The sequence below is a fragment of the Hippichthys cyanospilos genome, chromosome 6, assembly GCF_059441005.1.
Source record: "Hippichthys cyanospilos isolate Australia breed blue-spotted pipefish chromosome 6, RoL_Hcya_1.0, whole genome shotgun sequence".
Classification (NCBI taxonomy): Eukaryota; Metazoa; Chordata; class Actinopteri; order Syngnathiformes; family Syngnathidae; genus Hippichthys; species Hippichthys cyanospilos.
The window spans coordinates 4,794,172-4,817,941 of record NC_142374.1 but is presented as its reverse complement, the minus strand read 5'-3'; the positions used below and the strand labels follow the sequence as shown (position 1 = coordinate 4,817,941).

Sequence of the window (23,770 nt, the reverse complement as noted above, 5' to 3'; positions counted from 1 at the left end):
GTACAATCATGAAAGATTGTACAATCTGTACAATCATGAAAGAAAGAGAGACTTCAATTGAAAAAAAAAAAAAAAAATATATATATATATATATATATATATATATATATATATATATATATATATATTCTTTTTGTCACTTGTTTTGTACTTTTTGATAGCCAACCCCGCATCTCGTTGTCTGTGACGTCATCCAAACACAGGAAGTTGAACAATCAGCTGATCCTGCTGCTTCTTGTTGATTTCCGAAGTTGGCGTTTTTCGGTCACCCAGCTGAAGACACATTATGCACGAGGAAGACACCCGGCGGACGGTTCAAGGCTCAAAAACACATGACTAACAAAGGACGTGAGGAACTTGAATCGGCATCCTCGCGGCACAAGAGCTAGCTCCATCCCAAACTGGAACCCTCGCTAGTGAAAGGAAAGAGAGAAAAGAAGAAAAAAAAATAAAGACCGTAACGTAACTCGCTTAGTGTATTTGTGCTATGACCGCGTGTAACCTTCGTTGGTTTCCCCCCATGTGCTAATTTTGGGGCATTTCCTTTACATGCGCTTTTTTTCACCCCTATACCTCCTCAATTCCCAACGCAACAACTGCAGCTAGCTCCGTCGGCTAATGTTAGCCAATAGCGCAACACAGTGTTGGTGTCCTGCTCGGTGCTTTCGTAACTTAGCCGATAGTGGCCGACTTTAACTTCTGGTCAGAAAATACTTATTTAAGCAATATTTCGCCTGTCAGCTGACCTTGTTCTTGGAGGTTGCATAACTTGTTTGCAGAAGTCAAGAGCTGCTCACAAGATAGCCTTTTTAATATTAACTATTAAGGCTTTTTTTTTTTTTTTTTTTACCTTGTGATTTTTGTTTTATAGGTTAGGTTTAAACTCTTCGTACTCTTTTGAAGTTAGTTTTATATGTAGTGTATTAAAGTCGTTACTTATTACTGGAAACGCTGAGGCCCAGGCGTTAATTTGGTGTCTTATTTATTTTGGGCGTTATGAATTAAAGTAGCTAATTGCAGTGTTGAGGGTCGAGACAGGCTTAGGGAGTCAGCTAGAGCTAGGGTCCCTCAGAGGCTCCCATCGTGTCATCAGGTGAGCCACCCCCTACTACTTGCCAATGCTGGATCTGGAAGTGGTGCCTGAGCGATCACTTGGAAATGAGCAATGGGAATTTGCCTTAGGTCGGTATTGATACAGTATGGATTAGCAGCAATTGTGCATATTTGGGGAAAATGCCTTTTTACATATTGTGCATTCAAGATGTTTTAGTGTTATACAAAAATTTGAAAAAAAATGAAGATCAAGCCTACAAACTAAGGTTACAGAGATGCTTAGTCTCTTTGTTTTGTTTTGTTTTGTTTTTTTTGCCCAGGCATGCCAATGTCCCAGGCGGTCTCTATTCTCCAGAAACACTGCCGCATCATCAAAAATGTCCAGGTGCTTTACAGTGAACAGGTGAGATGGCCACAATGTGTTTCATTAATTTATAGCAAAACTGTTTACTCAAAATAATAATGGGGTCTTTCATTTACAGTCAAACCAACATAGAACATTTGAAAGCTTTCTCAATTACTATGGAGTAAGATTGCTGTCAAAAAGATGGATGCGTTTTTAATAATTTGCATGAATAAGACTCTAAATTGTGTTCCATCTCGGTGCTTTTTCGCATCAGAGATGTGCCCTTATGTAGTTCATCCAGTGGTACGCGTGAAGTATTGTTAACACTGTTAGGTAGTATTGTAAAACACTACTGGTTGGGTCTCAAACTGTCTTGTGACCGCAAATTTATACTCTGGAAGTGTTAAGCTCCCACTGTGTTGAAATGAGGTCATGCTTATTGTATGACGTAGAAATGGGTTATTTAGCAGCTTAAAACTTCGAATGGAATCGTACAAGTTATCCTGCAGTTTTGTGTGATGTCATTTTGTGAAAGTTTAGAAAAATAAATGTTTTCCCCAAATCTGGATTAAACTGTGAATTATATGACAAATGGAAATTCTGGGCTCGCCTTGCTGTACACGAAAAATACATTACAGTGTGTTTTAGTTGTGTTTCAGTAATTAATATTTAAACATTTTGAGATATAAGAATAATTTAAAAAAATAACAGATGAACATTGTATAACTACTATCTATTTGGATGTTGAAAAATGTTTTGTGGCGCTCCGTCTGCCAGATTACAATAATGGCCTTCTGCATCATGTGTATGAGTCCATATCCACAGTCCACCCTTCTTAATGTTAATTAATGGGCTTGTTTATCTCTTCAACAGACACCACTCAGCCATGACCTCATACTGAACTTGACTCAGGATGGTATTAAACTGCTGTTTGATGCCACAAATCAGAGACTCAAGGTGAAATGTTTGCTTTTTTTTCATGCCACCTCCACAAAGTTTTTTCAAAGAAATGAGCTCCGAGAAATGCATGTCTATTATGTATCGACTAGTGAACATCGACATATTTCTCACAGTTTAGTTCTACATTAAACAAACTGCGAATCACTGTCCCTGTGTATCACATTCAGCTACCGGAAGCATTTTGTTTTTACTAAACGCTACAATTGATTTGTATGTTTGTTTGTTTACAGGTGATTGAAGTGTATGACCTAAGCAAAGTCAAATTGAAATATTGGTGAGTTCAAATTAAATTTCCAGTATACCCTCCATCAAAACGGTGTTCCTGCATAGAAAATGTTCTCATACTCAATAATAGCCTTCTTAATGCATACACATCCTCTAAAATGTATATAGTTTGTACAATATGAATCCCGTAGAAAAATAATGGTTGTAGTTTTGGAGTATGGGGGCTGTATATAGAATTACTGCAACTAAATAACTATATCATGCTCAAGGTGGAGCTGGGCTTGAACATAATCAATTGCAGGATGCTGGCAGTACTCTTTTTGTTTTTTGTTTTTTATGTTTTATATATATATATATATATATATATATATATATATATCAAAAGTGTCTTCCCAAAGGAGACAATGTTAAATCCCTTTTGCCGCAATTAAAACTTATTTTACTTTGTATTGTTATCCAAATGTAAAGAAAAACACATTTAGACAAGATAGGGCTTAATCTTTGAGGCCTACATTTTCTTTTAAGATTTGTCACAAATATGTTTGTACATTAAACTTAACTTAGAAACAGCAAAATCAAATTTGGTGTAATTTCTTTTAAAAGAAAAAGTGAAAGGGCCAAGGGGGCCTTGGCAGCGAAGGGAAATCTCCTCTGTTTTTGTTTGGTCGTATTTGTTGCATATCAGATTTTAAAACAATCACCTTTGTGTTCTTACAACAGACTCACAAGACTGCAGGCTTCCTATTTTTACCTCAACAACTGTATTAATTAGGACCCGACCGATGAATTGGGTGGCATATTGGAACGGCTGATTATGTCCCTTCAAAAATTGGCTAACAGATATTTACTGATTGTTTTAACCTTTAAATATTTTACTCCAACATTTACAGCAGTTGTATACAAATCATTGTGTCATTATTTATTCCACAAAAAAAACATACCTTGACCCTGTGTCCTTAAACATATGTAAAAATGTGTTGATAAGCTGTGAACCTGTCATTCATACCAAAGCAAATCTTCATCTTTACCAGCAATTATTAAGTGAGAAATGCAAGCAAGGAGTGCAAAGAACTCACCTGGATGTCACTGCTCTTCACTCAACCTACAGTCAAAGTTTTTTTTTTTTAAATCATAAATTACAAAGTGCACACAAATTATGTATATATGTGTTAAAATGACTCCCATTCAAATGTAAGTAACACAAAGACATAGCAAGAATGAATGTCTTTACTACATTTATTGCGCCACAAAACATTCTACGACCTGAAAAGGAATTTGTGTGTGTGTTTTATTTTATTGTATATTTATTGTTGCCCCCTGCTATTCGTGGTATTCATTATGATATTTAAAATTCATCTGCCAATTAATCGGTAATCTTTACTTTTTTTTCATGCCAAAAAAAAGTCCAAATCTTTATCACCCAGGCCCTTATATTAACATTTCTCTTTTAGACTTAGTTTTTGTTGATTTTATGTTGTGGTGGAGATGACACTCAACTCTCAGCTGCATTTATTCAACCTGTAAAGCTATCAGCACATCTTTAATGTGCTCTTAAAACACTTTGTATACATCCAGTGAAATGAATACGTATGTTGCATTAACTTCTGAAGTAATGTTGTTAACGTCTTACTCTCTCTGCACTCTGTATGTGTCTTTCCAGTGGAGTCCATTTCAATTCTCAAGCCATTGCGCCCACTATAGAACAAATAGATCAGTCATTTGGAGCAACTCACCCTGGAGGTACACCCCCCCCCCCCCCCTTTTTTTAAAACATTTCTCATTTAGAAAAATGAAGGATACAAAAACAAAAATAGAGCTATCTAATCTTTGACTGAATCTGCTCCTCCTTTCCCATATGCATCTAGTTTACAACGCAGCTGAGCAGTTGTTCCATCTCAACTTTCGAGGACTGTCGTTTTCCTTCCAACTTGACTCTTGGAATGAAGCTCCAAAATATGAGGTAAGGATATTACAGTTGGTGTGACTCCATTGGGATCATCTAATCTTTTCATCCGAGCTCGCCGATAGGTGGCATACTAAAGGTTGCGTAAACTACTTTCGCTATAAACTGGATTTAACTAATGCGAAATGCATAGTTGGGAAATAACCAAAATAAGTGCTTCGGTAGAGAATTTGTGTGGAGAGTAAACAGATTTGAACAGCAAATTTGTTACACAATTCATTCGTATTTACTATCTAGTCGCTAATTCAGACAACTGCTACATTAGCAATCACGGGAGCAAAAATCGGACATGACGTCTGCCATGACAAAGACTCCCAAGCTCATAAGTAATTTAAACACCAGCAAACACTATGTGTACTATTTTTCACCACATCTTTTCACATTTAAATAATGCGGTCATGAATACGCTCAAGATTTTTTTTTTTTCACTTCTATTCTCACTATTACTGTTAAGACCAAAAGGTTCATTAAATACCACTATATGACTTTCAGCCAATTTCACTAAAGCCTCAGTATCTGTTTAAAGCACCTAAGTCTCAATATTGGCGGAATCATATAATTTAAGATAAAATTGTATTTTTAAATCCACTATTTCACATAATTGCATATTTATACATGATGACGAGTGGGACAAAAATTGTTGTCTTGAAAAAAGTTCAAAACCATTAAAAAGACTGCCTCGCTCACAAAACCTCTTTAGTATTCTCTCTTTACTAGAGCATTAGATTTTAATGTTTTCATGGTATAATGCTATTTTAAGTCATGTTTTTAAATGTTGTATTAAATATAGATTGTGATTATTACACTGAAGGGTGATTTATTTGAAAAATAAAAATCTATTTAAAAAAAGTTGCAAATTATCAAAATTTGTCAGAAAAAATCCACAAAAAAATATATGTACCGTATATATGAGATAGATAGATATATAGATATATGTGTGTGTGTGTATATATATATATATATATATATATATATATATATATATATATGTATATATATGTATATGTATATATATATATATATATATATGTATATATATATATATATATGTATATATATGTATATGTATATATATATATATATATATATATATGTATATATATATATATATATGTATATATATATATACATATATATATGTGTGTGTATATATATATATATATGTGTGTATATATATATATATATATATATATATATATATATATATATATATATATATGTATATATATATATATATATTTTTTTTTTTTTTTTTTTCGCTGAAAATCATCCGGACCTCCTGCATTCTTTCAAACCCTCCCATTTAAAAAAAAAAAAAAAAAAAGGGGGGGGGGGGGTATTTTTTTTTTCCCGGAACACTTGGCCGCCCTGCATGTTTTATGTTGTAATGTCCACAATGGTGAGGGGTTTTGAACTTTGAACAAACAGGAGAACAACTGAATTATATATGATAGAATACATTAAAAAAATGCACCAGTGTCATTATTGTGTAAATTCTAAACCATTTTAACACCTTTTATAGTCAGGTTATGTGAATGGGATTTTGGTTTCTGCCATTTTACCGTAAGATTGGTTGTCAATGTAAGAGTTCAAAATAATAGTTTCAAGTAAATTCATGAAAGGGGAGTGAAATTGCTAAGATTCTCGCATCTATGCTCCACATTGTTGTTCCTATCTTTTTAATTAAATTTGTCCTTCGAGATTTAAAAAGACAGCGCCAATTTAGCATTAGATCAGCTTTGAGTAATCACTGCTGTCTTGGAGAAAGTTAGACAGAGCTTTGTGATTAAGCATTTCTACTACTAGATAACCATATCACATTATGAATTCAATGTGGGCATGTTTTAAGATCCATTAGTGCGAAAGATTGTAAGTTTATCTTCCTGCAGTTGCTGCATTATGTGTAACTAACTATAAGAGGGTTGGTACTGTAGTATGTATTCACGATTAGTATAGTATGTCTTTGTGTGTTTCCATACACACCATTACTCCCAGTTGTTTTGCCTTGGCAGCCTAATTTTGCCCTGGGTTTGGCCTCCCTGCAGATTCCACATGGGGCCATGGTCAAGAGGATGCACATCTACACTGGCAACAACCTGCAAGAAACAAAGTACAGTACTTCACATTCATTCAACAGTGTTTCAGAAACGCGATATCAATGTGATAAAACATTACAATCGGATATGTGCTTTTGTCTTGTGCTCAGAGCGCCAGCGATGCCGTTGGCCTGTTTCCTTGGTAACATCTATGCAGAGTGCGTTGATGTCCTGAGAGAGGGTACAGGGCCAGTGGGGCTTAAGTTCCATTTACTTACTGCAGGTAACGTATGCTTCTGTGCCTATTCCTGAATTGCTAGAAAACCATACTTTATTTGTTGCCTGCATGACTTTTTTTTGTTGTCAGAAAATCTTCCAAGGCAAATTATATTTATTTATTATCTTAACACCAATAGATGTGCGCACAGCAGCTGAAAGCTATTTGCTTGTATTGTATTAATGTATTCACTTGTATTTCTTTTTAAATTGAGTGTGCAGGTTGTGGTCCAGGCGTGATGGGTGATGCTAAAGTAAGGTCCTTGGAAAGAAACATCTACTTTGGAGACTCCTGCCAGGAGGTGCTGAGTGCTCTCGGATCACCACATAAAGTGTTCTACAAGTCTGAGGACAAGGTGTTAAAACTCTTTTGTTTCTTTCACCTTCTAATTCTGTGCTTCTTCATGTTGAAACAAAACACTTTTAATGACTAGTCCGGATGCTGTGCATGTCTGAGTCATACTGAGTCATCTCTACATTTGTTTCTCATTTATTTCAGATGAAGATCCACTCTCCATCACCTCACAAGCAAGTTCCTTCCAAATGTAACGACTACTTCTTTAACTACTTCACTCTCGGAGTGGTACGTAAAGGACTCACGTATTTTAAGACGTTTGCGTTGCTTTTGTGTTCATAAGAAAAAATCTGACTGACTTTTTTTTCTGCTTGTGTTGTTATTGCCTTTTCTGAATTGTGCAATTAGGAAAGATGTCTCACTTGATTGTTCAAGGCTGGTAAATGTACAATGTATGACATATTTATGCTAATAATAACCCAAAAATATATTGAGAGCCTTTTCCTCCTTTACATTGGGGTAGGGGGGAATTCTTTGGAGTTTTAAAATTTGGTCTCCCTAATTTGTGGCTCTCCCCTTTAAAAGAACTCACCTGCATTAAGAGTGGCTTTGAGAACCAATGAAGAAAAAAATCAACAATGTATGAATGATGAGTGAGACCTTATCTGTGACCGAATGCCGAATCCACAATCTAGATTTTGCTGTTTCTTGGTTTGTGCAGGATATCCTGTTTGATTCAACAACCCATCTGGTTAAGAAGTTTGTTCTTCATACCAACTACCCAGGACATTATAACTTCAATATGTAAATACCTTGCTTTTTTATTTGTGTTCAACTTGAGAAATTTGTACAGTGTTATTCACAAAAGTATTCATTGTATATCATTTCTGACATTCAGTTCTCTCCTTTTGCCTTGCAGATATCATCGGTGTGACTTTAAAATTTCCCTTGTTGTAAAAAAAGGTTAGTCACTGAATGCTGTCACCACAATGTTTTATTTATTTATTTTTTATAAATACTACCGTCTTTACTGATGTGTCCTTCTTTCCTGTCTTAGTAGGAGCAGACTCAGAGACAGATGACTGCATATTGACCACTTACAGCAAGGTCAGTCATTTACTGGACTTGTAAACCTAAAGGAGATGCTTGGGTTGGGTTCAACCACCTAAGTTTTATTTGTGGGATCAGCAGTCAAATCATATGGCGGCTATCCCAGTAGGTGGGGTACATACTGCACAAACATGCTCTTCATCAAAGCACGATTGGCGCATCATGTAATCCGAACGTCAGTGAATAATCCAGATGTAATTCATCGGCAGTTTGGGAGCGTCTTTCTTCAACGCATAGATGTCAAAGCCCAGTCCTGGAGGGCAAACATTCACACTCACAATCCCACCTATGGGCAATTTGGAGTGTCCAATATACTGTACCTACCATGCACGTTTCTTGGAATGTGGGAGGAGACCTGCGCGAGCATAGGGAGAATATGCAAACTCCACACAGGAACACCAAAATTGAACCTTGAACGACTAAACTGTGAGGCATATGTGCTAACCGGTCAGACTGTGCATCCATCCTATATCAATAATAGATGGGTTTTAACGTTTGTGTTATTTGTTCTATTCTTTTTGGTGATTAAAAAAAAAAAATCATAAGATTTAACACCAAAGCCAGTACATTTCCAACTGACATTTATATAATATTCCAGAAGTTTGTTCGGGCTCCTTTCCTGGTTTTAGTGGTTTTTAGTGTTTTTCTGTGACATCATTGCTTTGTTATTTCCTCTTTCTACCAGCCTTCAGGCTTGTAAACTTCACACAAAGTAATCATTGTTGTCTGTTTTGCCTCACTTTATTTTTCGTTGCCAGTGGGACCAGATACAGGAACTGCTTGGCCACCCGATGGAAAAACCTGTTGTGCTTCATAGGTAATTAATGACATCTGTATACTTTAACATTATTAGCCCAGCTTATTTTGTGAGCCAGACATACCTAAAAATGATATTTCTTCGTAGTAGTTGATACAAGCGTTTACGTCCAATTGTCACCATAACAAACAAAATTCTGCTTAACAGGTCTTCATCTGCCAACAACACCAACCCATTTGGCTCGACATTTTGCTTTGGACTGCAGAGGATGATCTTTGAGGTCAGATTATATTTATTTATAGAATGAATGAAATTGTACAGCCTGGCCAGATGACCTTATTTGTGTTCTAGAAAACAAGGAAATCTAATGAAATGCCACAGCATTCCGTTTCATTCCGTAGTTTTACACCCAAAACATGTTTTGCTGTGTGTAGGTGATGCAAAATAATCACATAGCATCTGTGACACTCTACGGTGCTCCACGGGCCACCAGTAGAGAGCAACCCGAGGCCGGTAGCAGCAGTACCTCTCACTGAACAAGTAAGCGGACAACGAATCTCATTCTGGCCTGTTTTCAACGTTGAAATCAAGCGAGGCACAACCACAACACGGCCATTCTTGCATTCAGTTCAGAGACAGCAAACACTTTTCGGCATTTCTTTTCCTGCTGGCTTGGAAGAATTGCTCTCGAGACTTGGTGACACGGTCTGTGTGGGAGAATCGATACTTACAGGAGCGTTCACCCTAAAGGAAACCACTACGAGACATAGTGCGAAAATTTGCATTTGAAGAATGCAAAATCTGAAGAAGGGAATCCCAGAAGTTGAGATGGAGCTGACAGGAAAGTGCGAGAAGCTGTCCTGCTTCGTTGGACCTGCGAAAGTCACCATGGGGGGAGAGAAAAAAAACTGCTCTGCCCCCCCCCCCCAAATAAAAGCAGAAGACGCAAAGGGATCATGGAAGACGGAAGGCGGAGTCGACTTTTCCCAAATGTTGAACAGTAAAGGAGGGCAAAGAGTGGGTGGCCAAGGCCTCTTAAAACAGAAGTGCTCAAACATGGCTTCCCTCATCACCCACAGACGATCACCTGCATGAGTGAACCTGCTGAACCTTCTATCCCAACAATGAAGCACAGGAGTTAGTTTGGTCAAAACAGAGCTCAGCTTTCCACACAAAAATTGCATGAACTCCCTAATTGAGTTTGAGTTTGAATAAGAGAACAAGCACAAACTAGCAAAGCTTTTGCTTTTTAGTCCCGCACGTTAAAAGCATTGACCAGCGCATTTGTTTTTTCCAACGTGCCCTGTCTCACTCATCACACCATCACTATTTCCGTTCATCTTCTTTTTTATTGTACCACTTTGCACGAAAATGCTCCTTAGTTATGTTAGGAGTAAGCAAGTTGACAACTAGGGATGTTTTTTATTTTGCCGTTCCATATTAAATGACCAAGCTTAGAGAATAGATTGGCGTTTGGTGCGCCGTGTGTCCACACACCTTTCGTTAGATTGGCCGCCCTTCTTTTCGTCGCGCGCATGTTACTGATGCTTGACTTTTCATCCCTCAGCAGTGAATGCATATTCTTGCTTGTTTAGCTGCCAAATGCAAACGCCAAAGACATTTCAGGGTCATTTTCTTCTGGTTTGCTTAGATCACTGTTGCAGTGAATTCATTCTTATATTTTCATCTTCAAGACTAAATGACTTGCCCTAGGAATGACCTTAATTCATTACAAAGTTCCATCTGTGATCAACTTTGCTCTTTGTCCAAAGTAGTAAAAGTTGATTTTTTTTTTTTTTTTCTGTGCCAATTCGGCTTATGAGAATCACCTTAAGATGGATAGATACAGTATGCTCATAGTGTTCCATTGTCCTCTGTAGTAGGACATCTTTGACATTGAAAAAAAATTAGATTTGATATTCTACCAGTGCACATACGACAGTTCCTCAACCTGAATACAAATGATATCAAATAATTGCACACAATTAGTTTTCCATGCATTCCTGCCCAGCAAGGACACGGGTGCTACGATTAATTGACGACAACGTTTGATTAATCGTGTAGAACGCTAAAATTGTGTCAATCCTTGGAATTTCGGCCACTCGACAGTAAATATTTTCATAGTGCTCTACAAAAGAAGTCTGATTATCATTGTGTCGAATGTAACCCTGTTTGCTTTATCTTTGGAAAGCAACGATTAATATTTGATTCAATTTGGGGATGTTACCGAAGCATTTTCTGTAGTTAATTAAAAAAATAAATAAATAAATGTCCCGCATAAATGAACTGCATTCATGTTATCAACCGCTTCAATTAATATATATATATATATATATATATATATATATATATATATATATATATATATTTACAACGAATGAAAATATATAGCCCAAAAAAACGCTCCTAAACCCTTTCAATTCCTAATATTAATTGAAGCGGTTGATAACATGAATGCAGTTCATTTAGTCACCTTGATACAGTGCTGAAAACTTTGTTTAGGTTGGTTTTATATGTTTTTATTTTACATTTGCAGCGATCAAGGCATCATTTACAAGCCCACAGGAGCAATAGTATTTATTTTGGTTACATTTTAAGCATGTAAGTTTACTTAAGTTTAGTTTAAGGTTATTCCATTTGTTGAGAGTAATGCAGTAGTAGTGTAATGCCTCACATTGCAAATACAGGAATATTAGAATGTCATTAGTTTGGAATGGCATTAATAAGTAATAAATAATACATTACAGTTTTGAAGTAACATGCCCAACACTACATGAAGGGGTAGAAATGAAGACATTTTCAAAAATTCCACATTGACAAATTAATTATTATTAAATTAATTGTTCGTACTGGTAATAGTGCTGAATTTGGGCCAAAAGAAAAACTGTCATGAATGTGAGAATAATTTGATATTCATGTGGAAACATCGTAGTAAATGAATGAATCCTGTCACGAAAATTCATACTTGAATGTTGTGAATGGAAAAAGATATTTTCTTGGGCGACTTCCAGTCACCGAGTGATGTCACTGTCATCTTTTCCTCCCGTCTGTGCAACCCCTGCACAGACATACTTTGTATTTTTCTGCTAATGGATCAATTATCAATTCAAAAGCGTGCTTGTTGATAACAAACTCAAAACTGCTGATGGCGTTTGATGTGCCAAAAGAGTTTTTAAAGATAAGATTCGACTTTCACTCTTAATAAGAACACTTTTTTTTTTTTTTTAATATCATGTTTTTTTTCTCTTCGTCTCTTAATTAAACACATTTGTCCCCTAATATTTGGAATTTATTTTCATCTACGTCAATTGGGTAATATATTGTATTTTTTCCATGAATTTCCTTTTTGTAAAAATTCCACTTGATTGAAGTATGGCTGAAGTTTTCTAATAATACTGTGATGCTCATACTCAGTTTCCTTTTTTTTTTTGGGGGGGGGGGGGTGGCAAGCATACTAAACCCTTCAGGTTTAAACTTCTGGAAGATCTGTAAAAATCTTTGTAATCAAATGTGGGCTCTTGTTTTGCTTGAATCTTTCAAATGTTTTCTGATATACAAGTTGGAGAAAATCAGCATTTGCTTTGTGATATTCTTTCCTGTTCTGATATCTCCACTTCTTGGGTTGGCTGTATCTTAACTTTCTATATTCTCGTTATCGGCAAACTTGCTTTGATATAAAAAGCGAGCAGAAAAGGAAGGGGGGGGGAAACTGCTGAACATTGTGCCTCATCTCCCACTGAGCCTGTTTTTGACAAGTAATTTTATCCTATGTAAAATAAGAAAAGTCTTCTTGTACATAGAATTATACATGGATAATTAAGTGTACGCGCCAGTGAATGTGTGTGTGTGTGTGTTTATATCTAAACATACCACCTTAGAAGCATACTGTCAATTTAACATTTTGCCTGTTCAAATTTATTGACTTTTTGTGACAACCCCTTAATGTTTTATACTTTTTCTTTTTTTTACCTCTTTTGAGTGGTGGCCATATTTACACCAACATCCAAACACTGATTAAAGCTTGTCTTCAAATGTACACAGTGTATATATTCAGCTAAAAGGTGTTCAATAATGTTGTAAATACCGTGGAGGTCCCCCATTGGTGATGAATGAGCGCATCAACTCAGGTGGACATATCAGAACTAGAAATGGCTTGCGAGACAAGCTCTCCATTCCTACTTTTTATTTGATTTCATTGGCAGGTCAGTGAGTATTATAAAGTTTTCATTTATAATGCGCGGCCTTGTTTAGGTCGTAATATTACTCTCATGTTAGCGCTTGTATTCGTCTGTTCCCGCCATTTGCCCTCAAAATGGATTACTGTCTCCATACTTTGTGGACTCCACTAGCATTTGAAATTCATTCCATAAAACGGGGACATTGTAATTCATTGAAGCGTATTAAAATGTGATCATTTATATTTTGAATGCCATTCCTTTGATTGTGTAAGAAGAAATGCTTACTCAGCATGTTGCCTGGGGGGAAAGAAAATGCAATAAGTACGGTTATTCCCCAAATATAAGACGTTTTCTGGCATTTTCTGTGTTACCGTGTGTAAGACGCATCAACTCTTTGGCCACAATGTCAAAAGTATAGCAAAACAGATTGAATCTCATCTTCCTAAACTCATATTTTCTTGTGTTCATATTCGTAAGTTATTCATTTGTTGCGCGTAAAGTTCGATGCGTTTCAGATTTCCCACATTTTGAGTGGTCTGTAAACGCCTCGCCAATGACACCGAACGCGCTCGAAGGAGTTGTTTTTCCTTTTCGCGATGGTATTCAAGTTCATTTTACCATGTATACCCGAGGTTGCGCAGCATCCGTGTTTCACCAAGTTTCTGATTGTGTGGCTATGCCAAAAGACCGCAATTAATAAATGAGTCAAATGGAATTCTCTTACCGATGCACTTAGATGAATCAGCCAGAGACATCATACCCCTTTACATGACCTTCTCGCTTTTAGTAATATTGTTGTGCGTGAACAAGGATGGACTCGGACGGCGGTTCAGTCTGCTTGCTTCTTTTCTTGAAAATAATGCCGTAACACCCTCAGCTAACATGAGCTGCTGTTAGCTGCAACAGGCACTAATTGCTAACAGCCACCTGACGACAAGAAGGCGGCCGATATAAAAATGCACATCTGTGCGTCAAAACACCGCTTATGTGGCTGACAGATCGATCTACTTTGAATGGTGTCAAAAAAAAAAATCTAACTTTTAAGTTACTGTTTATTGGACGCGCACATACTCTTGGCCTTCATTTTTGAGCGAAAAAAGTGTGTTTTATATTTGGGGAATTACTGTACATTTTGTCGTGAAAAGAGATTATGACAAAGTTTTGCTTTTGAAGCATTAGCAACATGTGTGCTCATTGACTTTGAACTGCAGTCATACTACTGAACGTGAGAACACGTTTTGCTCCTTTATGAGTGCAATTGATCACTTCAATAACTTCCCAGATTCTCTTTGGTGTGAGATCAGAATATTGACCCCAAAAAATAAACAATCTGGATATAACAAAGGTTTGGAAAGCTCTTTCTTTGCATGTGAAAAATGTGCAAACTCGAAAAAGAAAAGCGCATGAGAAAGCCATCAAATGCGCCTTGAAGGGAATAACACAGCAGAAATTTATAGTCAGTGACTTTAGAAGAAAAATAAAATGACAAAATCTAGTAGAACATAAAAAAAGATTGTCCTTCCCCACAAACATCTGGATCGCACTAACCAAATGCCAGTCCTGTGACAAAATGTAACATTCCAATAAAGATTTTTTTTTTAGATTGAAAACATGAATTGGATCACTTCCTTAATTCATCTCAATTTTGTTAAGATCTTGACAGCAATAATTTCAGAATTACCTCAGTTTTTAGGTGTTTAGTCATAGGGACTAACAACTTGAGGATGTTCCACTTGCAGCCATACATGACAACGCATAACACTCGCAGTCAGTCAATTTTTTTGTGAAACTAGGGTTAGGCCTATTTTTTTCCTGTCCATACCCCAAAATGCCATTTTTGGGGAAATCGTGTTATTGCCAAATTGCATCACACTTTACATAGGCGAAGGGATTTAAATATGTAGTAGTTCACTAACATTCCTTCTAGACACACTTCTGTGCACAATTCATCAGCTGCTTTTGAATATTGTTCATAGGTCTAAGGTTTCTGCTCATACTGGACATTACGATATTGTATTAAATGTTAACATAATAATCCAATGCAGATTGACAGACTCCATCCGGGTATGTTACGTTTTATGAAATTAGACGCATTCGAAGACAGTGTTTAGCAAGTTCTTGCTAAACAATAAAATAGTTGGTTGGATGTTGGAGTTTTTAAGCAGCAGCATTGCTTCTAGTTAAGTGTTTAAACAATTTTTCTCCCAAATGTTCACGTCATGTGTTTTTAAGCCATCGTGCTGTGCATGTTTTTGGCATTTTTTCTCTTCGGGGGACTGGCATGTCCGTCCATGTTTGCATCAATCCAGTCTCATGGATGTGAGACTCTCTGTCTCACCGTCAGTTACTCTGAGGATGAAAATGCAGTCAAAGGTAGCCCTCGGGTAAATATCCACATTCGGATTGATTTGTTATAGGGCAATTAAGTATTTAAGTAAACTAAGTACTGTATGTGCTCACTTAACCCTTTACTGGAAACAGCGTCCGCTTTAGGTCGATATTCTAAACGGGCAAAAAAGCCGAAAGCATCCGAAACAGCCATTGCTTAAATTTTAACGTATCCCTAAATTTCTCTGAAATCCTGAAAATTCTTCGCTGTATTGGACGTAAAAAAATAGAAACAATGTGTGCCTGTTTAAAAAAAATCGTCCGAAAGCGGCCGCTGTGCCCTGTGAAGGGTTAAGCTGGCAATGTGTTATTCTCTTTCAAAGCACAACTGCACCTGAATCAAGTCTGTTGTTTGCAGCCGAGTATCAAACTCAATTTTGCCTGCGCCACCTTAATGTGTAATTAAGCAACATTCAGATCCTTACAAGGGATACGCTTTAAAAAAAAAAAAAAAAATCCGTGGTGGCTCAGTGGAGCAGTGGTTGTTAGCACGTCCACCTCACAAAGGGACCCGAGTTGAATCCAGCTGGCTCAGGCCCTTACTGTGCGGAGTTGACATGTTTTCCCCGAGCTCACGTGGGTTTCCTCCCACATCCAAAAACATGCACGGCAATTGTGCGCCCTGCGATTGGCAGGCAACCAGTTCAGGGTGTCCCCCGCCTACTTCCCCAAAGTCAGCTGGGTTAAGCACCAGCAAGCCTGCGACTCTGGTGAGGATAAGTGGCTCTAGAAAATAGATGGATGAAATTATCTGTTGCCGTGCCCAATTATTTGTCATTTATTGTCAAAAAGAGAGAAAAAAATATCAATTTGTATGGCTAGGCATAATATAACATCATAAATTGCTTAGTTATCACAACCTAACCCTTAAATCTTCACATACCACCCACAAGTTAACTGAGCAAAGCAGATTTGACCCGATTTTAGCAATTCATGTAAATAAAGGAAACCGATTTGTAAAATCATTGAAAACCTTCCTTTTTTTGAAGTCACACAGTTGATGCAACAGTCATTTGTACAGTGATATCACCTTGAACACTAAGTCTGAATCTTTCCTGAAAGCCCCCTTACAGGGATAGCGTGTAAGATTTAGACCATTTTTCATTATGGCCAGCGGGAGGTGCTGAAGGTGCTGCATTTACCATTGTCGGTAGCTATTACAAACATGGAGAAGTGCCGCCCCCATAACATAATGTAACATAATTTAGTGATAACTAAACCCATAATCATATTTAAAACATACTGTTGGTCATTAAGAAGACATCCATTTGCAAGTTTTTGAAATTCACAATCATTTAATTGATTCCTTTTGAACGGTCTAATTCTTATACACTGCCCCTTTAAGGTGGAGAAAAATTTGAGCATGTTTGTCTAGGTTCAGTTCATTCTGCCAGTCTGTCAACTCGGCTGGGGTGCCTTGCGACTTATCTGTGCTTCATTCCAAAATGGCCACGAAGCCTCTTTTAGTTCATTCAGCATCGTCCCCAACGGGAAGTTAAACATGCGTGACAAACACTCCCTTCTCTTCATAGTCAGTCTCCTCCTCCTCCTCCCCTCTTGAATCTCCCGTCCGCCACCGAAAGGGTCGGGAAGTCGGTCTGCTCCGATTGTGACACTTTAGTTTGGGGTCATGCAACAAGTTCCACATGAGCCATATCTGAGGTACACTGAGGCTGTGAACCACCATGAGCTCGCGGTAAAAACAGGGGTCGAACGTCTGGAGGTTAGGCGCCGCTGATGGACGGGGAATGCCAAAGGTTCGAAAACCTTGGTGGCGCGATGGCTTGATTCCAATCAGCTGGAGGCACATTCCCAGAAACACGTCATCGATGGGGAACAGCTCCACCTGGGAGTGGGAGATAAGAAAGTGAGCCAAATGGCAAAAAAGATGATTTGACCTTGTAGTGAGTTTCAAATACTTGTTGACAGGAGGCGCTGAGTCTCCGTGCCGTATGCCCGGACATGACGAAGCCACCTCCCCCGGCATAAGATGGGTACAAAGCGCTGCCGTAAACAAACTCGGGCACGTAATACTTGGAAGTGCGCCGCCGAATGGGCTTGGCGTTGACGATGATATCCCCGATAAAAAGATCCTCATCCGACCGCTCGTCTCGAAGCATCTCCAGTATGTTTTCCACATTCACGTAAACGTCGGCGTCCCCCTTGAAGATGAACCTAGATAACGGGATGGGAATGATGACAACGCGTACAAATAAAATTTGCTATCTTGCCTGAGGTGCCTCCATCTACGGTAACACTCACTTGACGTGAGGGCAGCTGCGGTTGACCCATTCTAGGAAGTGCGTTTCCTTTAGCGTCAAGTTGAAGAACGTGTCTTCGAAGTCCCACAGCAGAATGTCCTCAAAGGTTTGACTCTCGTAATTCAGCAGCTGATCCCACAGAGGCAAGGCGGTGCGATTCTTGGGGACCCCCAACAGGAAGACGGTGCGGATAGAGCTGCTTTCTTTACCCCAGGTCTTACGTACCACCTAATGCCAGCAAAAGTGGAGAAAAGGCTCAAATTTCCTATTGCAAATCCTGTTCGAGGAAGAAAGCAGCCACTTGGTTACACAGGCCAGTATATTTTAGCGACGGCGAGTGTGGTGTCAGGAAGAGCCGTACAATATAAAACATCGTCAATTACAATAAGGGCCAGGCTGATCGATCCGCCGACAAGCAGTATCGGAATAGACAACCCTTTGATCACATCTTTGTCGCTATCGAGAGCAACGCTCCCATCCAATGGTCACCCTTCATTACTACGATGCTTAATAAGCTTAAAATTAAGAGGAGGGCCGGCCTCAAGCGTCATCATTTTTTTCATGAAAGAAAAAAAGAAAAACGTAGTCGCTGACAGACAACAAGCATTTTACATGACGAGAATTCTTTCCGCTGGCACGGAAAGAGTTGAAACATTGGCCCAAATGGTCAATTTAGTTTTGAAGTAATTTCGTATTAATTAATTAATTATTACACATAAACCTCTACCGAGGGTCAGCAACCTGCGGCTCCACAGCTACATGTAGCCCTTTCACCCCTATGTTGCTTCTGTTCGTGTTTTGGGAAATTAAAAAAAAGCATTTGTTCAAATCGACTACGTGGACGCTGTAAGAAGCGACGCATTTGAATTGCAATATCGTTTTGGGAAGGTAAGAACAGGAAGCAGAAATATAGCGCGGCAATCAAATTAAAAGCACACATCACATTTCAAGGAAGCTATAGCTTAAGTAATTCTTCGGAACGCAATGCAAAGAAGTTGCACAGGGATTTAACCTCGCTGTCACCACTTGATGTACAAGCTAAAGTCACAGTTTGTTTAAAAAAAAAAAAAAAGTATAATACAAAGTGACACATAAACAGCCATCCATTAAATTGGTTGCTTATCTTGGCGAGGGTTGCGGAATGGGTGGACCCTGTTCCAGCTGACTGTCCTGCAGGCGGGGTACATGGCTAACCAGCGAAGAAAAAACACCAATCATTCACACACCTAAGGACCATTTAGAGCAGAGGTCAAACCTACGTCGCGTGGGCCGGATCCGACCGGCGAGGAGGTTTAGTTCGGCCTGCAAGATCATTCCGTAAAGCATAAAGCGAAGCTGGCTGATAAGATGCTGAGGAGAATGGGGTTTTTGCGTATGCGAGAGACCAGATGGAAGGGACAGCCAGAGCAAACAGTTGGCCACAGAAACAGTCTGGACAGGAGAATTGGAGACGACTGTAAGAAAAGACACAGTTTACCTGCCGCTTATCAAAATCTGTGACGACCGACTTCACTGCAATGAGCATGTAGAGTTCGCTACTTTCTCCAGCTTTCTCGAGCTCTCCAAGTTGACATTTCTGCGGTTGATCTATCAGCAGTCGGAAGTTGCGATTGTCCTTCTCTCGTAGGTAGCCCACAAAATCAAACAGCGGCAACGTGGGCAGAGGAGCGCCGCCGGTCTTGGTCGGCGTGACGCCCTTCTGTCGAGACTTGGGCTTGGCTTTGGATTTAGGCTGAGTTTTGGTCTTGCGTTGAGGGCGTTTGGGCTTGCGTTCACAGGGTGGGCGCTGAGGCTCGGAGGGGCTGACTGCAAACTGCTCATTTGAACAGATAATGACAGTAGATGGGACAAAAATGAATGCAGAATGAAGTCCTTGATTATACATTCTATGGAGCAGTATGTGTAGCATTATTTTCAGCATTCAAACTGTATGAGAAAATAAGCTAAATCAAGGGTGTCAAACTCATTTTAGCTCCAGGGCCACATGAAGGAAAATCTATTCGCAAGTAATAGCAAGTGAAATCATTTGGGTTAGGGTTATTCCACTCTTTTTTTTTTTTTTCCTTCTCCAAAATAATTGCAGATAGTTTTGCAACACATATCCTCCACTATTCACAGAAAAACTCACTTATTTACTGATTTTGTGTTCCTGCCAAGGCCATGTCTAATATAATAAAATGCATTGGTGCCATCTTGTGGAATCTACAGGCAATAGTAAAACTTTGAGGCTGATGTGATGATAATCATAAGACATTGTTTAACTAGTCTAAAATATATTTAAAAATATAATAATTAGGTTGCTTGTCAAATAGACCCACGTAATCTACATCTTCATGAAAGTACTTGACTATTTAGTCACTAAATAGTTGTGTTTGGGGGAAATTGACCCAGTTTGTTAGGAGGTATTCCATTTAAAATTTTGATGTTGTAAACTTGTAGCTGAAAAGTGCTGCAATTTCCTGTGAAATGACAATGTATCTTGTTTTACCTTTTTTTGTTCCCTTTTATTTTATACTATAAAAAGCTACACTGTTTACAGCTAGTTTCAAAGATTAGTAGTTGTACTGTTATGCTGTTTTTGTGGAAAAAGGCAAGTTCCTTACAAATCAAAACCTTGTTTAAAAAAAAAAACTCTTTGTAGCCTTTTGTTATTGTCTTGCAAAGCAGACTGAAGTTGTAGGATGCTTCATTGCAAAGATAGTTGAAGCAGAAATGATTTCTAACTATCTAATCAGATCTTTTATAAATGAAAAATGTATTCTGAACGGAATCGCAGAGCCAAAAATCGGATCGTGAGACAGTTACGTAGGAACTGTACTTTGACGCTTTCTGAAGCCTTGAATACAGTCCTGTCTTACCGCTGGAGACTCCTGGGTCACTCTGGCTTTGTTGGTTCCCAGCAGGGTCCGACTGGAGCTGGTGGGCCGAAAGATTTCCAGCCTCCATGCAGGCTTGTCCCACCCAGACAACAGAAGGACCTGAAACGGGTTTGTTTTGATTAGGGTTAATAAGAATGAGGAGCAAATTCCCAGGTTAGCTTCTTTGTGGTCTTTTGAGTCTATTTGGGTCTACCTGCCGCACATAGAGCAACAAGGAGAAAAGCAGAAGTAGCAGCATCGTGCACATCACATCTCCTTTTATGTTGCACCGCCTCCTCCTCAGTATCACCATTTTCTGGCTTCTGTGGTGTATTCAACGGGGTGTGAAGAAGTAAGAGCTATCGTGACCATCTCTGCCAGGAGGACTTCAGCATCCGTCCTATAAAAGGTCTATTTTCTCTCTTGTGCCAGAGTCTGAAAGGCAAGCCTTTATCTCCATTGTCATCATCTCCAGAGCCAGCGCAGGCATCCTGACACAAACAGATCAGAGTCACAAGAAAAGGACCATGACAATGCAACGTGAGGATCAAAGAATCAGATTTGGTTGAAACCCGCAAATAAAAAAAACATTTAGCCGGTGGTACCAGAACAGGAACATAGTGTTCATTTCTGGAGGCTCCGTCTGTTGGATCCTTGGGGTACTGCTCCACTAGGGCTCCAATGGAAGCGGAATCTTGTGAAAAGCGAGTACAGTAAATTCTACAAAAGTACAAAAAAGGATTTTTATGTTATACGAGCTTGTATTTAAATTATTTATTTACTTAATTATATTATTAAATGGCTAAAGACCACTAAAATCTACTTGGCATACTTACATTCAGTTTTTGTCAGAATTAGCTCCTTCACAGAGTAATTAATTATGCGTGTATGAATTTCTACTATTAAAAAAAAAAACACTTTTGTGATTCATGCAATTCAGCTTTTTACAAACACAATACACTATTTGATTGACATTGTCAGCAGTATAGTCTCACAAGTATTGGACAGATCTTGTCCCCCAAAAAGAAATAATTGCACTACCGTTTTTAGCACTTTCAAAGTGTCTTGGAGCATCAGAATTTTTTGATACATTGGATGTTCATCTTTAACTTGTACTTTTTTTACCATGATGTTTCTTTTTTCTCGTATACAGTTGTCACAACGTTTCTGTTAATCATCAATTAATAGTTTGTTGTTGAATCAAGATGTTTACAATATGATTGCGTAGCATTATCGTATTTATTCAGCGTTACTGGCCATGCACAACTTCACCGCGTGTACAAATGAGGGGGGCGTGTCGGTTATGTAAGTGAATACGAGATTTGTACTCGGGTATTGTCAAATTAAGAGAAACCCCAGTTACCAAAACATTCATCACGTTGGACGAAAATCTAATTGTTTACCATATCTTCCAGTACATCTAATATTAAATTGTCACGTGGTTGAAGTGAACGCGACGAACTCCCCAAAACACGTACATTTACAGATTCCGGCGGTTTTACACCGCCAATTACTATGTTTTTATGTCCCTGTAAAATGTATGAAAATACCATGCAGCGTATAAATCAAGTTCATTCAAACTCACCAGAGACGACAGACGGGGTAGCACCAACTGGAAACATCTGGACGTACTTCATTGGAACACTTTGCCTCACGTTGCCTTTAAGTGCTGTGGGAACTATGAACTTCACCAATGGACTTACTTTTAGACGCCTTGAGTGTAACATTGTAGTTCCGTGGATAACATGTCGTTTTGAATTGTGAAATAGTAGAATATAAGTATAGTTACAAAAATGAAACGTGATCGTTGATGCATTTGTTGTAGGTGCGTCGTACCAAACAGTTAAACTTGGTAAAATTGTAGGGATTTAGTGGTGAGGAAAAAAAAACTAGAGGGGAGAATTGAAGGCAGCATCTTCTGTGAGCTAACCACGTGGCTGAAATTTGAAGGACCAGCCCACAAGACTGAAGCAGACACAGCAGAAAAGAATGGGGGTTGGGGTACACAGACCAAGAAAGCAGTGACGACTGAAGCAAAATGACACTCACCCCCTTAATGTCAGTGGGTTTGCTTATAACTATGCAATGGTGTTGGGCAAAGCTAAGATAAGAGGCTATTCACAATGAGCAGCAATCATAAATGATGGCTTCCAGGGCAGATTAGAGCATTCTGCTTCTGTGACAAAATCCACATAAAATGTAGTTTAGCATATGTACAAGGGGGAAAGAGTATGATGGGATATCTTGTGTTCCCCTCGTATCCAAGTCGACATTTGAGGGTTAGCAATTGTGTACCCGAAATTCCTGGAGTACCCCAAAACATACTCCGTTCGACATACGCTTCATGAATCTCCCAAACTCTTGAGGTGGAAGTGGCATACCGCGAGAGAGCGGAATCCTCCGTGTGTTTTCTTTTGGCTAACTTCACGTTACTGTGGTACCACTCTAAATGGTTTGGGAAGTTATTGGTCCTATTTGGCCAAGTGGACAGCTCTTTAGGTGTCGCACACAAACAGCAACTAACGATTGTATTCTTCTAATCGTTATCTCTGACGAACTGAAAATAATGGCCGTATAGTAGATATTAACAACAGCAAGTAAACTTTTTGCCCCGTTTTTTTTCCTCCTCCGATCTTGCAGTGTTTTTGGCGAATATGGGGGAAAAAAAAGGATGTTTTCCAGAAAAACCCCGCCACTAATGCAAAAAGTCCACACAAGTAAAGTTATGCCCCACCACCTGCGCTAGCTCCAATTACCCAACCCCCGTCACTACTACTGATTGGAGGGTTTAGTGAGGTCCTCGGAATGGCCCCGCACCCAGAAGACGATCAAACTTGACTATCTAGAGCAGTGGTTGTCAAATGGGGGCACGGGTAAACCTGGGGGTACTTGAAGGAACTCCAGGGGGTACTTGAGCTTTTAAATACAACCAACATGCAAAAAAATCCTTTAAAAATAACTATTGCATGAAATAAATGTTTCAGGAAAATATAGCTTCATTGTCAATAGGTTATTCCATTATGTTATTTTAAAAACCCAGATTGTCCCCCATACGTCCCAAGTT

At 38.6% G+C, this 23,770-nt stretch overlaps 2 protein-coding genes across 7 annotated transcripts; one reads left to right on the top strand and one right to left on the bottom strand.

Moving 5' to 3' along the window:
* Positions 1-233: 233 nt before the first annotated feature.
* On the top strand, positions 234-11,323 carry phaf1 (phagosome assembly factor 1). 5 transcript variants are annotated; one of them, XM_088418422.1, is made up of 16 exons: positions 234-348; positions 1,374-1,456; positions 2,273-2,356; positions 2,590-2,633; positions 4,245-4,324; positions 4,450-4,544; positions 6,560-6,657; positions 6,754-6,866; positions 7,082-7,215; positions 7,359-7,442; positions 7,876-7,958; positions 8,074-8,117; positions 8,212-8,261; positions 9,023-9,081; positions 9,229-9,301; positions 9,456-11,323. In XM_088418422.1, exons 1-16 carry the CDS (start codon positions 333-335, stop codon positions 9,555-9,557), a joined length of 1,242 nt encoding a protein of 413 aa, XP_088274548.1. In that variant the 5' UTR covers positions 234-332; the 3' UTR covers positions 9,558-11,323. The 5 variants fall into 5 exon arrangements, with proteins under 5 accessions (XP_088274548.1, XP_088274547.1, XP_088274546.1 ...); XM_088418421.1 differs by having other exon boundaries at positions 234-1,182; positions 6,593-6,657; positions 8,215-8,261; XM_088418420.1 differs by having other exon boundaries at positions 234-1,182; positions 6,593-6,657.
* A 5,539-nt stretch (positions 11,324-16,862) lies between these two features.
* b3gnt9 (UDP-GlcNAc:betaGal beta-1,3-N-acetylglucosaminyltransferase 9) lies at positions 16,863-22,952 on the bottom strand. Of its 2 annotated transcripts, XM_088417588.1 has the most exons (8): positions 22,292-22,952; positions 21,312-21,426; positions 20,921-21,197; positions 20,707-20,826; positions 19,326-19,661; positions 17,850-18,076; positions 17,507-17,762; positions 16,863-17,433 (listed from the first exon to the last, which is right to left on the bottom strand). In XM_088417588.1, exons 3-8 carry the CDS (start codon positions 21,017-21,019, stop codon positions 17,083-17,085), a joined length of 1,389 nt encoding a protein of 462 aa, XP_088273714.1. In that variant the 5' UTR covers positions 21,020-21,197; positions 21,312-21,426; positions 22,292-22,952; the 3' UTR covers positions 16,863-17,082. The 2 variants fall into 2 exon arrangements, with proteins under 2 accessions (XP_088273714.1, XP_088273716.1); XM_088417590.1 differs by lacking the exons at positions 21,312-21,426; positions 22,292-22,952 and having other exon boundaries at positions 20,921-21,294.
* Positions 22,953-23,770: the final 818 nt, after the last annotated feature.